This window comes from Salvelinus fontinalis, chromosome 20 (genome assembly GCF_029448725.1).
Source record: "Salvelinus fontinalis isolate EN_2023a chromosome 20, ASM2944872v1, whole genome shotgun sequence".
In the NCBI taxonomy this organism is placed as follows: Eukaryota; Metazoa; Chordata; class Actinopteri; order Salmoniformes; family Salmonidae; genus Salvelinus; species Salvelinus fontinalis.
Genome location: NC_074684.1, coordinates 29,125,147 through 29,141,713, shown reverse-complemented (window position 1 = coordinate 29,141,713; position 16,567 = coordinate 29,125,147). Strand labels below are relative to the sequence as shown.

Genomic DNA, 16,567 nt, shown 5'->3' with positions numbered 1-16,567 from the left:
GCTAAGGTCTTCGAAAGCCAAGTCAACAAACAGATCACTGACCATCTCGAATCCCACCGTACCTTCTCCGCTGTGCAATCCGGTTTCCGAGCCGGTCACGGGTGCACCTCAGCCACGCTCAAGGTACTAAACGATATCATAACCGCCATCGATAAAAGACATTACTGTGCAGCCGTCTTCATCAACCTGGCCAAGGCTTTCGACTCTGTCAATCACCATATTCTTATCGGCAGACTCAATAGCCTCGGTTTTTCTAATGACTGCCTTGCCTGGTTCACCAACTACTTTGCAGACAGAGTTCAGTGTGTCAAATCGGAGGGCATGTTGTCCGGTCCTCTGGCAGTCTCTATGGGGGTACCACAGGGTTCAATTCTCGGGCCGACTCTTTTCTCTGTATACATCAATGATGTTGCTCTTGCTGCGGGCGATTCCCTGATCCACCTCTACGCAGACGACACCATTCTGTATACTTCCGGCCCTTCCCTGGACACTGTGCTATCTAACCTCCAAACGAGCTTCAATGCCATACAACACTCCTTCCGTGGCCTCCAACTGCTCTTAAACGCTAGTAAAACCAAATGCATGCTTTTCAACCGTTCGATGCCTGCACCCGCACGCCCGACTAGCATCACCACCCTGGACGGTTCCGACCTAGAATATGTGGACATCTATAAGTACCTAGGTGTCTGGCTAGACTGCAAACTCTCCTTCCAGACTCATATCAAACATCTCCAATCCAAAATCAAATCTAGAGTCGGCTTTCTATTCCGGAACAAAGCCTCCTTCACTCACGCCGCCAAACTTACCCTAGTAAAACTGACTATCCTACCGATCCTCGACTTCGGCGATGTCATCTACAAAATAGCCTCCAATACTCTACTCAGCAAACTGGATGCAGTTTATCACAGTGCCATCCGTTTTGTTACTAAAGCACCTTATACGACCCACCACTGCGACCTGTATTCCCTAGTCGGCTGGCCCTCCTACATGTTCGTCGTCAGACCCACTGGCTCCAGGTCATCTACAAGGCTATGCTAGGCAAAGTGCCGCATTATCTCAGTTCACTGGTCACGATGGCTACACCCACCCGTAGCACGCGCTCCAGCAGGTGTATCTCACTGATCATCCCTAAAGCCAAAACCTCATTTGGACGCCTTTCCTTCCAGTTCTCTGCTGCCTGCGACTGGAACGAATTGCAAAAATCTCTGAAGTTGGAGACTTTTATCTCCCTCAACAACTTTAAAAATCTGCTATCCGAGCAGCTAACCGATCGCTGCAGCTGTACATAGTCCATCTGTAAACTACCCACCCAATTTACCTACCTCACCCCCATACTGCTTTTATTTATTTTACTTTTCTGCACTTTTGCACACCAGTATCTCTTCTTGCACATGATCATCTGATGATTTATCACTCCAGTGTTAATCTGCTAAATTGTAATTATTCGATTTATTGCCTACCTCATGCCTTTTGCACACATTGTATATAGATTCTCTTTTTTCTACCATGTTATTGACTTGTCTATTGTTTACTCCATGTGTAACTCTGTGTTGTTGTCTGTTCACACTGCTATGCTTTATCTTGGCCAGGTCGCAGTTGCAAATGAGAACTTGTTCTCAACTAGCCTACCTGGTTAAATAAAGGTGAAATAAAAAAATAAAAAAAATAAAAAAATATATACACTGCTCAAAAAAATAAAGGGAACACTTAAACAACACAATGTAACTCCAAGTCAATCACACTTCTATGAAATCAAACTGTCCACTTAGGAAGCAACACTGATTGACAATAAATTTCACATGCTGTTGTGCAAATGGAATAGACAAAAGGTGGAAATTATAGGCAATTAGCAAGACACCCCCAAAAAAGGAGTGATTCTGCAGGTGGTGACCCCAGACCACTTCTCAGTTCCTATGCTTCCTGGCTGATGTTTTGGTCACTTTTGAATGCTGGCGGTGCTCTCACTCTAGTGGTAGCATGAGACGGAGTCTACAACCCACACAAGTGGCTCAGGTAGTGCAGTTCATCCAGGATGGCACATCGATGCGAGCTGTGGCAAAAAGGTTTGCTGTGTCTGTCAGCGTAGTGTCCAGAGCATGGAGGCGCTACCAGGAGACAGGCCAGTACATCAGGAGACGTGGAGGAGGCCGTAGGAGGGCAACAACCCAGCAGCAGGACCGCTACCTCCGCCTTTGTGCAAGGAGGTGCACTGCCAGAGCCCTGCAAAATGACCTCCAGCAGGCCACAAATGTGCATGTGTCAGTATATGGTCTCACAAGGGGTCTGAGGATCTCATCTCAGTACCTAATGGCAGTCAGGCTACCTCTGGCGAGCACATGGAGGGCTGTGCGGCCCCACAAAGAAATGCCACCACACACCATGACTGACCCACCACCAAACCGGTCATGCTGGAGGATGTTGCAGGCAGCAGAATGTTCTCCACGGCGTCTCCAGACTCTGTCACGTCTGTCACATGTGCTCAGTGTGAACCTGCTTTCATCTGTGAAGAGCACAGGGCGCCAGTGGCGAATTTGCCAATCTTGGTGTTCTCTGGCAAATGCCAAACGTCCTGCACGGTGCTGGGCTGTAAGCACAACCCCCACCTGTGGACGTCGGGCCCTCATACCACCCTCATGGAGTCTGTTTCTGACCGTTTGAGCAGACACATGCACATTTGTGGCCTGCTGGAGGTCATTTTGCAGGGCTGTGGCAGTGCACCTCCTTGCACAAAGGCGGAGGTAGCGTTCCTGCTGCTGGGTTGTTGCCCTCCTACGGCCTCCTCCACGTCTCCTGATGTACTGGCCTGTCTCCTGGTAGTGCCTCCATGCTCTGGACACTACGCTGACAGACACAGCAAACCTTTTTGCCACAGCTCGCATTGATGTGCCATCCTGGATGAACTGCACTACCTGAGCCACTTGTGTGGGTTGTAGACTCCGTCTCATGCTACCACTAGAGTGAGAGTACCGCCAACATTCAAAAGTGACCAAAACATCAGCCAGGAAGCATTGGAACTGAGAAGTGGTCTGTGGTCACCACCTGCAGAATCACTCCTTTTTTGGGGGTGTCTTGCTAATTGCCTATACTTTCCACCTTTTGTCTATTCCATTTGCACAACAGCATGTGAAATTTATTGTCAATCAGTGTTGCTTCCTAATTGGACAGTTTGATTTCACAGAAGTGTGATTGACTTGGAGTTACATTGTGTTGTTTAAGTGTTCCCTTTATTTTTTTGAGCAGTGTATATATGATTGGTTAATTATGGCTATATATATATATATATATATACATACATATATATATATATACATATATATATATATATATATATATATACATATATATATATATATATATATACATATATACACATATACATATATACACATATACATATATACACATATACATACATACATACATACATACATACATACATACATACATACATACATACACACACACAGTTGAAGTCGGAAGTTTACATACACTTAGGTTGTAGTAATTAACTCGTTTTTCAACCACTCCACAAATTTCTTAAAATAAAGTGGTGATCCTAACTGACCTAAAAAGGGCATTTTACTAGGAATAAATGTCAGGAATTGTGAAAAACTGAGTTTAAATGTATTTAGCTAAGGTGTATGTAAACGTCCGACTTCAACTGTACATATATTGTAATGAAACAGGCAGGGAGCAGGCCTCGAACCCTCGACCTTCTAGCGCGCCATCGACTGTGCCGCAAAAGCATGCTCGTGCTGCAGAGTCGATTTTAACCCAGGGTCGTTACACTACTCCCTCCTTTCAAAAAGCGCGTCCTCGCGCTAGCTTGCGACTCTATGTCTTATAGGAACGCACTCACTGGCCAAGCACACGCACTGTCGTGGATGCAAGATCCGATCACTTCTGACACCAATGTACAGAAACAGGCAGGGAGCAGGTCTCGAACCCTCAACCTTCTAGCCTGAAGTCCAGCGCGCTATCGACTGTGCCCTAAAAGCATGCTCCAGCGGCAGAGTCGATATCCGCGCTTATAAACCCAGGGTCGTTACAATATATAGAAATATGAAATATCACATTTACATAAGTATTCAGACCCTTCACTCAGTACTTTGTTGAAGCACGTTTGGCAGCGATTACAGCCTCAAGTTTTCTTATGTATGACACTACAAGCTTGGCACACCTATATTTGGGCAGTTTCTCCCATTCTTCTCTGCAGATCCTCTGTGGAAATTAAATATTAATACATACTATGCTGTTTTTAATTAAGAGAACTGTCTATTGTTTTATGTTAATATTTTTACTGATACAGGCTTGTCGTGTGACTTAGTCAACTCTGTTCGTTGGGCCTTAACTATGCACTTTTGAAGTGCAAGGTTAACTGCTCCATTTTTGCAAATCTTACAATAAAATTGTTGTTTCTGCAGTCTCTCTTCCTATAGAATTTCTCTGACAATTTGGCGATGAGGATGGGATGGCTAACTCCGCTTGCTGATTGCTCCCGGGGAGACCGAGGTCGCGTTAGAACCACACTGACAAAGTGGAGCAGTAAAGGGACCTGCTCGGACCGGCAGGGAGCGTCAGTGAGTGTATACACCATTCAGAACAGACACAATAAATTAAGAGTGAGACTGATTTTCTTTTAAACATCATAGAAAACCCTGTTCTGGGACAGGTTGTGCACATTCCTAGTTAGACTCTATGTTGTGGCAGAGTTATTTCTGAATTGGGGGAAATTCTAGAAGTAATTCTAGGACAAACACCCCGTTGAAGCAGGGTGACCCTGTAGGAGCAGGGGACATCTCCGATTGGGATCTTTTTGTTTTTTTAATAGCATCATTTTTACATTTAGGTGTAATAATGACAATTACAACAATACTAAATGAACAATGAACACTTATTTTAACTTAATATAATACATCAATAAAATTAATTTAGTCTCAAATAAATAATGAAACATGTTTAATTTGGTTTAAATAATGCAAAAACAAAGTGTTGGAGAAGAAAGTAAAAGTGCAATATGTGCCATGTAAAAAAGCTAACATTTAAGTTCCTTGCTCAGAACATGAGAACATATGAAAGCTGGTGGTTCCTTGTAACATGAGTCTTCAATATTTCCAGGTAAGACGTTTTAGGTTGTAGTTATTACAGGACTATTTCTCTCTATACCATTTGTATTTCATATACCTTTGACTATTGGATGTTCTAATAGGTACTTTAGTATTGCCAGCCTAATCTCGGGAGTTGATTGGTTTGAAGTCGCAAACAGCGCAATGCTTGAAGCATTGGGAAGAGCTGCTGGCAAACGCAGTAAAGTGCTGTTTGAATGAATGCTTACGAGCCTGCTGGTGCCTACCATTGCTCAGTCAGACTGCTCTATCAAATATCAAATGATAGACTCAATTCTAACATAATAACACACAGAAATACGAGCCATAGGTCATTAATATGGTAAAATCCGGAAACTATCATCTCGAAAACAAAACGTTTATTCTTTCAGTGAAATACGGAACCGTTCTGTATTTAATCTAACGGGTTGCATCCATAATTCTAAATATTGCTGTTACATTGCACAACCTTCAATGTTATGTCATAATTACGTACAATTCTGGCAAATTAGTTCGCAACGAGCCAGGTGGCCCAAACTGTTGAATGAACGCAAGAGAAGTGACACAATTACCCTAGTTTAATATTGCCTGCTAACCTGCATTTCTTTTAACTAAATAGGCAGGTTTAAAAATATATACTTCTGTGTATTGATTTTAAGAAAGGCATTGATGTCTATGGTTAGGTACATTCGTGCAACAATTGTGCTTTTTTCGCAAACACGCTTTTGCTAAATCATCCCCCGTTTGGAGAAGTTGGCTGTCTTTGTTAGGAAGAAATAGTCTTCACACAGTTCGCAACGAGTCAGGCGGCCCAAAATGCTGTATATACCCTGACTCTGTTGCACAGAACGCAAGAGAAGTGACACCATTTCCCTAGTTAATATTGCCTGCTAACATGAATTTCTTATCTAAATATGCAGGTTTAAAAATATATACTTGTGTATTGATTTTAAGAAAGGCGTTGATGTTTATGGTTAGGTACACATTGGTGCAACGACAGTGCTTTTTTCGCGAATGCACTTGTTAAATCACCCGTTTGGCGAAGTAGGCTGTGATTCAATGATAAATTAACAGGCACCACATCGATTATATGCAATGAAGGACAAGCTAGATAAACTAATAATATCATCAACCATGTGTAGTTAACTAGTGATTGTGTTAAGATTGATTTTTTTAATAAGATACGTTTAATGCTAGCTAGCACCTTACCTTGGCTCCTTGCTGCACTCGCATAACAGGTAGTCAGCCTGCCACGCTGTCTCCTCGTGGAGTGCAATGTAATCGGCCATGATCGGTGTCCAAAAATACCGATTAACGATTGTTATGAAAACTTGAAAATCGGCCAACCTCTAGTCAAGAGTTACAATCTAATTTGTTTTTTTTGTTTTTTTTTGTATTTTTCGTCCCTTTTTCGTGGTATCCAATTGGGAGTAGTTACAGTCTTGTCTCATCGCTGCAAGTGCCGTACGGACTCGGGAGAGGCGAAGGTCGAGAGCCATGTGTCCTCCGAAACAAAACGCAACCAAGCTGCACTGCTTCTTGACAATACCCATCCATCGGCTGGAAGCCAGCCGCACCAATGTGTCGGAGGAAACACCGTACACCTGGCGACCGTGTCAGCGTGCACTGCGCCCGGCCCGCCACAAGAGTTCCTAGTGCGCAATGAGACAAGGATATCTCTGCCGGCCAAACCCTCCCTAACCCAGACGACTCTGGGCCAATTGTGCGCCGCCCCATGGGCCTCCAGGTCGCGGCCAGCTGCAACAGAGCCTGGACTCGAACCTGGAATCTCTAGTGGCACAGCGATGCAGTGCCTTAGACCACTGCGCCACTCGGGAGGCCTAATTTGTTTATTTTTTATTTAACAGGCAGTGTTGTTTTTAATTACCGGTCCCCTGGGGCCCTTCTGTAAATATGCACATGTATTTCCTCACGTGTATTCTTATTCTCTTTGACATTTGTTTTAGAAATTTGTATTCAGAATATTGCTAGTAGTAATCATTTGTCATACAGTAAATAATGTCTGGATTTCCTGAATCAGAAATGCCATAAACTAAACTGTTGTTCTGGTCAAGCCTCTCTTGAGTTTATGGCGAAGGTGACTACAGATGGTATCTAGATACATGAAAGGGTTATATAATTTGACCAAGAACAGTCGGAACCTCAACCCCCCCTAACTGTCTGAAGCAATGGCAACAATGGCGTACAGTATGGTCCTGCACCACTTCTACCGTGAGACCTGAGTCTGAGCCAGCAACCTGTACACAGTCAAAGCCATCAACTGCCTTGTCCTCTCAGGTTGTGCGACATGAGTCCACGTGGAGTGAGCATGGAGAGAGATCCTATCAACTTCTTTCATGCTGCTGGTGTACTGGTAGGAAAATGGACAATAAATACATAACGGACTGTAAAGGACATTGAACATGTGCCATTCGGGAGGACGAACTGAAACACTATCTGAAGAAGAACATGAAGACACTCCAGAAGGATGAGTGCCGGGAAACGGGGTGGTCAACCATGCCCGTAATTGATTTAGCCTTATCCAAAATTATAGGTGACCATTGCTGTACATTCATACCCTGGGTGAGGATAACTTGACTATTGTAGTGGAACATCTGAAAGAGCTCAGCAGTGATCTCGCAAATTCACACCAACCAGACAACGATTGGAATCCGTTTTGAAGGGTTCAGTTATTATTTGGTGTTATGGGAGCTACAATATTTAATTGATTGATTTATGACTTGGAAATGTGTTTTTTCAATAAATACTTATTATAACGGTCTAAGGCACTGCATCTCAGGGCAAGAGGCATTACTACAGTCCCTGGTTCGAATCCAGGCTGTATCACATCCGGACGTGATTGGGAGTCCCATAGGGCGGCGCACAATTGGCCCAGCGTCGTCCGGGTTTGGCCGGGGTAGGCCGCCATTGTAAATAAGAATTTGTTCTTAACTGACTTGCCTAGTTAAATAAAGGTCTAAAAAAATCTATATAAAAATAAATAAATAAGTGTCCAAAAATACCGATTTCCGATTGTTATGAAAACTTGAAAATCGGCCCTAATTAAATCGGCCATTCCGATTAATCGGTCGACCTCTAGACCATACCCAAATGAATCTTCTTGAAAATGTGTCGTATGACACTTTAATCGTTCCCATTCAAATGTATAACTCTCTTCTGGGTACAAATAAAAAGTCAGTAATTCTCCACATCTGGGTGTTGGCCCTTACTGGTCCTTACTGAGAAGTAAATGCTGGTCGTAAGACAACTCCCCTCCTCCTGGCTGCCTGGTGGTCTGCTCTGCCTGGCTCCTCTGGCCATGGAAGGGTGCACGGCTGGCCACATGTTTGTAATTAGTGGGCGGTTCAAAGACTGTGGATCTCAGTGGTTTAAAGTTTCAACTGAGTCAGCCATGTTAAAAGGGAGGGATATACAGCAGTTTAATAATCAAGGCTTGAGGAGTCAAGAGTCTCAAAAGAGGCTAGCAGGACCTGTCAGGATTAGAACTGGGCTCTAATCAGTATGGCGTGTTCTCATTGTGGGTTAAAACCAAGAACCTGTAGTAAAGAGCTTGACGTAAAGAAGACTCAGGTCCTAATCTTGAAGTGCTTTGAAACTCTGAGGACTGTGTTTCATGAATCATATGCTGTACATGTGTGATGTCGTAAGTCCTCATGAACTTACTGGAAAAGCCATATTAGAATGAAATATTGTGCAAGTATGTATGTGTGTGTGTGTACATGTGTTTATGTTTGCAAGAGTGTGTGTACGTGCGCAATAGTGTGTGTGGTGTTTGAGAAACCTGGCTGGTGTCCTGGGAAAGCCAAGGCTAAAGTACCGAGGTCCAGTGTAAGTACACACTGTACTTTGTAAAATGTCAATTTGCTTCACGTAATCATGAAGGATTCCTGTTATTGGTTGACTTTTTGTATTATTATTCTGTATGTAAATCCAAGACATTCAAGGGTTTTTCTTTCAAAAAAAGTATTTTCTGCATTGTAGAATAATAGTGATGACATCAAAACTGTGAAATAAAATGGGATTGTGTAATAAGAAAAAAAAGTGTTAAACAAATAAAAATATATATTTTAGATTCTTCAAAGTAGCCACCCTTTGCCTTGACAGCTTTGCACACTCTTAGCATTATCTCAACCAGTTTCATGAGTTAGTCACCTGGAATGCATTTCAATTAACAGGTGTGTCTTGTTAAAAGTAAATTGATAGAATTTCTTTCCTTCTTAATGCATTTGAGCCAATCAGTTGTGTTGTGACAAGGTAAGAGTGGTGTACAGAAGATAGCCCTATTTCGGTAAAAGACCAAGTCTTCAGACCAAGAGAACAGCTCAAATAAGCAAAGAGAAGCGACAGTCCATCATTATTTTAAGACATGAAGGTCATTCAATCCGGAAAGTTTCTTCAAGTGCAGTCGCAAAAACCATCAAGTGCTATAATGAAACTGGCTCTCATGAGGACTGCAACAGAAAAGGATAACACAGAGTTACCTCTGCTGCAGAGGATAAGTTCATTAGAGTTATCAACCCAAATAAATGCTTCACAGAGTTCAAGTAACATCAAAAGTTCAGAGGAGACTGCGTTATATTCATGGTCAAATTGCTGAAAAGAAACCACTATTAAAATGACACCAATGAGAAGAGACTTGCTTGGGCCAAGAAACATGAGCAATGGACATTACACTGGTGGAAATATGTCCTTTGGTCTGATAAAATCTCAAATTTGGACTTTGGTTCCAAACGCTGTGTCTTTGTGAGATGCAGAGTAGTTGAACGGATGATCACTGCATGTGTGGTTTCCACCGTGAAGCATGGAGGAGGTGTGATAGTGTGGGGGTGCTTTGCTGGTGACACTGTCAGTTGTTTATTTAGAATTCAAGGCATACTTAATCAGCATGGCTACCACACCATTCTGCAGCGATACGCCATCCCATCTGGTTTGCACTTAATGGGACTACAATTAGATTTTCAACAGGACAATAACCCAACACTGATGCGCCGATATTACATTTTTGGCCGATACCGATATCCGTTATTTTCCCTTGCCAAAAAAAACGATACTGATAACCAATATTTTAAAATAATTTGCGGCTCTTTAACTATTTAACTGTACTAGAATGCTTAACACACACAAGGACGCAGCGATCTAAGGCACTGCATCTCAGTGCAAGAGGCGTCACTAGTCCCTGGTTCGAATCCAGGCTCTATCACATCCGGCCGTGATTGGGAGTCCCATAGGGCGCCGCACAATTAGCCCAGCGTTGTCCGGGTTTGGCCGGGGAAGTCGTCATTGTAAATAAGAATTTGTTCTTAACTAACTTGCCTATTTTTTTTTTTTTTTAAGTTACACACACACACACACACACACACACTCCACACTGACCCAAAAATAATTTTGTTGGCATTTACGCATGTCCCCATTACCAGTGAAACATAATCCAAAACTATTTCTTTCACTTACTTGCTGCGCTGTTTCATTGTTCATTTCTTCAGTCATTTCATTCTCAACCAGGATTTCTATGGAACAGCGTTTGGGTCCTTGTGTGTCAAATAACACTATTTGACGTGTCATAAGCTTGTTGACCAATCAGGATCTGAATATGACTGTACGTCACAATAATTTAACGCGTTCATACATTTTTTAATGTAGTTATTACACATAGATTACAATATCACTCGTATTTCTTCATCGATACTTATGCTATGATGCAGGTAAAGTTGTCTCGCACACCTACAGTGTTGGTCATTAAAAAAAGCTATCTAGCTCATGGATGCAAACAATGTTCTTTCCCAAAAATATAGCAAAACGACAATCTGTTTCAGTAACTACAGTTAGCTAGCTAACTATATAGCTAGGTGTCATCTAAAATAACCATCATTTATAAGAGTTCTATTTTGTTTAATGGTGGTCGGACCATCTATGTGAAGCTAGCCACAATAAGGATTAGCCACAATCGTGGAATTTGCGTTTAGCCTTCAAAATAAAAGTATGGAATAATTCTACTAGGTATTCATTTGCGTCACTGTCAAACTTTTATTTTTAAGGCAAACCGCAAATTCCACTACTGTGCCTAATTATTTTTGTGGCTAGCTTCACAACACATAACCCGGTCTGGTCGAGCATCACTAGCCAGATGAAGCTAGCTGGCTGCTTATAACGTTGGCTTTGGGAAAGAGGGTTAAGTAGGTGGCTAGCTATTTAAACTCAACAAAAAAAGAAACATCCCTTTTTCAGGACCCTGTCTTTCAAAGATAATTAGTAAAAATCCAAATATCTTCATTGTAAAGGGTATAAATACGGCTTCCCATGCTTGTTCAATGAACCATAAACAATTAATGAACATGCACCTGTGGAACGGTCGTTAAGACACAAAGTTTGCAGTTGACAGTGAGAGGACATTTCTTATTTTGCTGAGTTTATTTTTATGAACTGAAGTTTAATTTCAATAGGCGAACAACAATACTTACAAGGATTCCTAAGTCATTGCTAAGAATAATGAAAATGACTTCAGTTTCTACTGGTCATTGTTTTCACGCTGGTTGTATTGGTGCTAGCTTGGTACCAAGCTAACGCTAGCTACCCCAGAAGTTGCGGTCAAACAAATTATGCTTTATTACCAACGCGGTATTGTAAACACATCGTTCGTGGCTGGTGTTTGCAGACTTTTGTGTACAGTTTTGACAGTGCTACTATATATTTTTTGACACGCAAAGACCCAAACGGCATTCCATAGTATGTATGTTGTGAAGCAAATAGCAGTGACGCTATTACGACACGCAAAGACCTAAACGGCGTTCCATAGTATGTATGTCGTGAAGCTAATAGCAGTAACGCTATTACTGTGTAACTCCAGTAGGGTAACATCTGAAAAATAGCGCACTTGATAGTGTGTACCGGTGCTCGACCAGTCGGCGAAAGCCAACATCACCCACGACAGAGAACGGTTGATTGTCAAGGGCAATGAATTCCATTATCTTGACTTTAATGGATTTAGCTTTTGAGTTGTCTTGCTGAAATGTTATTACTCTTTCATATGACTGCTCGACTCCACACACCAGACATTGTTGGCTAGGTTAGGGATGCTGTGTTTCACGTGTAGTGCAAAATTTTACGCGCCGTCATTACGTCATGTACCTACGTTATATAGGTATGCACGGCAGCTTTGACATCAGTATTTTAACATCGGCGTTAAACTAGACATCGGGCCGATACTGATGTTGCCATTTTTAGCTAATATTGGCCGATATGTTCACCGATATATCGTACATCCCTACCCAACACACCTCCAGGCTGTGTAAGGGCCATTTGACCAAAAAGGAGAGTGATGAGTGCTGCATCAGATGACCGGGCCTCCACAATCACATGACCTCAACCCAATTGAGATGGTTTGGGATGAGTTGGACCGCAGAGTGAAATAAAAGCAGCCAACAAGTACTCAGCATATGTGGAAACTCCTTCAAGACGGTTGGAAAAGCATGAAGCTGGTTGAGAGAATGCCAAGTGTGCAAAGCTGTCATCAAGGCAAAGAGTGGCTACTTTGAAGAATCTCAAACATAAAACATATTTTGATTTGTTAACACTTTTTTTGGTTACTACATGACTCCATATGTGTTATTTAACAGTTGTGATGTCTTCACTATTATTCTACAACGTAGAAAATAGTACAAATAAAGAAAAACCCTGGAATGACCAAACCTTTGCCTGGTATCGTATGATATGTATTCATTTGCGGATGTCGATCATCCCTTTGCAAATATGTTACGAATTTGCAAAATGTACAATATGTTCAAAATTTGCAAAACGTACGTTACATATTTGCAAAATGTATGATACAGTATGTTAGGAATTCCAATTTGTTGTGGCTAACGCTAGCTAGGTGGCTAACGTTAGCTTGCTCTAGGGGTTAAGAATTAGATTAAAGGGTTAGCTAAAAGGGTTAAGGTTAGGGGAAGGGTTAGCTAACATGCTAAGTTGTTGCAAAGTAACTAAACAGTAGTAAGTAGTTGCAAAGTTAATTAGCTAAAGTTCCCGTGATGAGTTTCAAACAAGCAATCTTTGGGTTGCTAGGCGTTCATGTTATACACCTACCCATCCACTCAGACCACCCACCCCTCCTTTTGTTTTTGCCTTAAGTAATCTTATGCAACCATACCAAAAGTAACATATAACACTAAGTTAATAACACTAAAATATATAATAACACTAAGTTGAGTGTCCCGGCATTACGTTTACTATGTTATGTCTAGTCTATGAGAAAAGTCTGCATGGCAACAAGCTCTAATATTGCCATCTGTTGTAATATTTCACAACTCTAAACCGATGTTTGCAGAATGATCCTGAAGAGAGTTGACTCATGTCTGACGAGACATATTGCCCAAGTGTACGCAAGCTGATTGTTGAGACATTGCACTGTAAGTAGCGCACGTAGGCTACTGAGACGTTCTTGAACGTAAGGATATAGTAATTGCAGGTTCAGACAACCACAAAGTCAATGGCTGGCACAGGCAAGTAGGGAAGTGAACTGGCAAGGCAAGTAGGGAAGTTGCTGGCAAACACCCTACCCGTCACACCAAAGAGGTTAACTGGCTTGATGGGAATTGGTGAGGATCGCTAAACGGCCCCTCCAAATGGGAAGGCAGCTCCTTGTTCTTTGACCTATCATGGCCCCCTCACATGTCCCGTTGTGCCTTCTGATGGCCTCATGGCCGCCATCTCACTTCTGACACCAATGTAGTAAAACAGCAGGGCAGGGAAGTAAACCCAGGTCCCTAGTGTGAAATGCAAACACCCTACAAATTGTGCCAATAGGATTAATCCGCTAGGTGAGAATTGTAACGTGGCTCATATATGGAGGATCGCTACTATATCGCCATTAATGATTGAACATCATTGCCATTAGGAGGCACTCTTTCCTCTGGTCTAAAAAAAGTATCCCAATGCCCCAGGGCAGTGATATGGGACATTGCCCTGTGTAGGGTGCCGTCTTTTGGATGGGACGTTAAACGGGTGTCCTGACTCTCTGTGTCACTTAAGATTCCATGGCACTTATCATAAGAGTAGGGGTGTTAACCCTGGTGTCCTGTCCCTTATACCATCATGGCCACCTAATAATTTACAGCTTACAGTTGGCTCATTCACCCCCTCTCCCCTGTAACGATTCCCTAGGTTGTTGCTGTCAATAAGAACATGTTCTCAGTCAACTTACCTGGTAAAATAACGTTAACAAGAAATACAATGTAAAAATACCTCATCAGCTTAGTTTAACTGTCTTACCCAATCAGAACCCAAAATATAAGATCGTTAGCCTACTCAAATGTTTGTAAACAATGTTATTGCTCCTTTATGTAATTCAATAGCCTTTCATATTCGATAACATAAACACCTGCACGCTTGCAATAGCCTATGAACGAATCATTGAATGTGTGCCATCCAAAAGATAACATGCCAACAAATGAATTGAAATGTAGGCTATGGATGTTGGTATTTGGCTTTAAAGTTTGGCTAGGTTACATTGTATCATCATGCGATATAACATCACCAAGAGTGCAGACTGCGCAGGTACACTTGATCCTAGTTTTACCATAGCCTACCCAGACCGAAAAGTTACAGTAATTCCACTCACCGCAACGATGACCATGCGGTTCTTTGACCTCTTTTTATGGACCTGTCCACTCTGTCTCATCTGATTGTCTCGACCAGGTGAACCTAGTAAATTGGCAGCCTGCTCAGTCGAAAGGTCATCTGCTTTGGATATTTCCATTCTGCATAAAGTTTTTCCCTGGAGTTTGTAACAGAAAGGTTTTGCAGACTTGAGAGAAAATAGTCTGGTCTCTTTTGCCTTTGGATTTTGTAGGGCTCAATGAAGAACCGCCTTCTTTTTGTGTTGATGTCTCGAAGTTAGCGTTGTAGCCTAATCCTTATACAACATGTGCAGCCAGATGAGTCAGGGTGAAGTATAGTATTGGAGTAGTACCATTAAAAAGTAAATTACAAGACTACCGCGGCCAAGTCCTGCCACACCACCCTCACGCATGGCAGAGGAAACATCGAAAATAGACGCCACAATAGGTATGGAGAGCTAGAGTTGGACGTTTGTAATTATGTTGAGAGGACATTTGTAATTAGCCAACATTCGCTTTATGTACAATAATTACTCACTGTAATTATTACAATAGACTACCTCAGACATGTATAAAGACAGCTAAACTTCAGTTTGAAGGTGGTGTACAGTTTAGGCTACACAACTCAACATCGCTCAAGGAAAAATTCTACAAGTTCAGATAATGCATCACTGCCGCCTCCTTTTGGTGATCATGAAGCTTGCAACCGTCAACCTCCTAACCTTCAAGACTATGGCTACTACCAGTGCTTAATTTGTAGATTGGGAGGTGCCGGAACAAAAAGTGAGCGCGAGAGTTGGCTGACCTGGGGAGTTCTGAGGTACCAGAAAGCATTGCATGCATATCATCGCATTTGCGTTGTGGCATAGAGCAGTAGAATAAAATCACTTACAGAAGTTGCACACGGAAAAACATTGTTGTAGTCTATTATCCGGGAAAATGTTTGCTTTTTATAAACACATTTCGTGCAATTCTACGTCATTTTACATGACTGGAGACTTTGGCAGCATCTTTTTAAAATACCGCACAAAACGACCAACTGAGAATCTGAGATCAATCTGAATCCATCTATAGCCTAGGCCTAGGTGGAGACATATTGTAGGCTACATAATCAGGAGGAAATTATAGTCCTAAAAATGCTTTCCAGTTTCACTGATTCACACACTGTAGCGCAGCTCACTCCCTGGCTGGCAGATGCGCTCATGCCAAAGCCTATTGCTCTCTCTATTGCTCTCTCTCTCTTGTAAAACAATTAATGGCGATATTAGCATGTAAATCTTAGTGGGACAAACTCAACAGTTTTTTAAGCTTGTTAGCAAAGCCACTACACTACACAACACGACACTAAACAATACATTAATTGCACTATAACGGTCCCCACAAACTGTTAGGGCCTACATAAAGCTGTCCCAACAGCAGAGCTTTCTTTTCAGCACCATGGAGTGAATCCTTACCACCACTACACCTGGTTATCAGCGGAGCCTTGTCTGGCAGCAAAACAGTTCATTCAGCCTCATTTTCTGCCTTTTGAAAAAACATAGCTGATATGGCTGACTTGCTTAGAGAAAATTTATGTGGTTTCTACTGACAATTGAGATGTACAAACTATAGCATAAAGGAACGATGACTGGATAAGAGGTAATCCGTAATTTTTATTAAGACATTAATGAGCGAGCTAAGGCGGACATACTCAATATAACTATTTGTTCAGCACTTTTTAAAAGTATAGCGACAGAATTCAGAACATGGGCTGTTCTAACAGCAGACAATGAAAGCTCTTGCAATATTCAATTATGACATTCCTCTAAAACAGGCTATAGGCTACATGTG

The 16,567-nt window shown here is 42.0% G+C and overlaps 1 protein-coding gene across 1 annotated transcript in view; it reads right to left on the bottom strand.

The window, feature by feature from the left end:
- The window catches only part of enpp1 (ectonucleotide pyrophosphatase/phosphodiesterase 1), a 63,666-nt gene extending 48,462 nt beyond the window's left edge, over positions 1 to 15,204 (bottom strand). The window contains exon 1 of the mRNA XM_055873127.1: positions 14,740 to 15,204. Coding sequence (XP_055729102.1) covers positions 14,740 to 14,877 — 138 coding nt within the window. The 5' untranslated portion in view covers positions 14,878 to 15,204. The remainder of the gene's footprint in view (positions 1 to 14,739) is intronic.
- Positions 15,205 to 16,567: the final 1,363 nt, after the last annotated feature.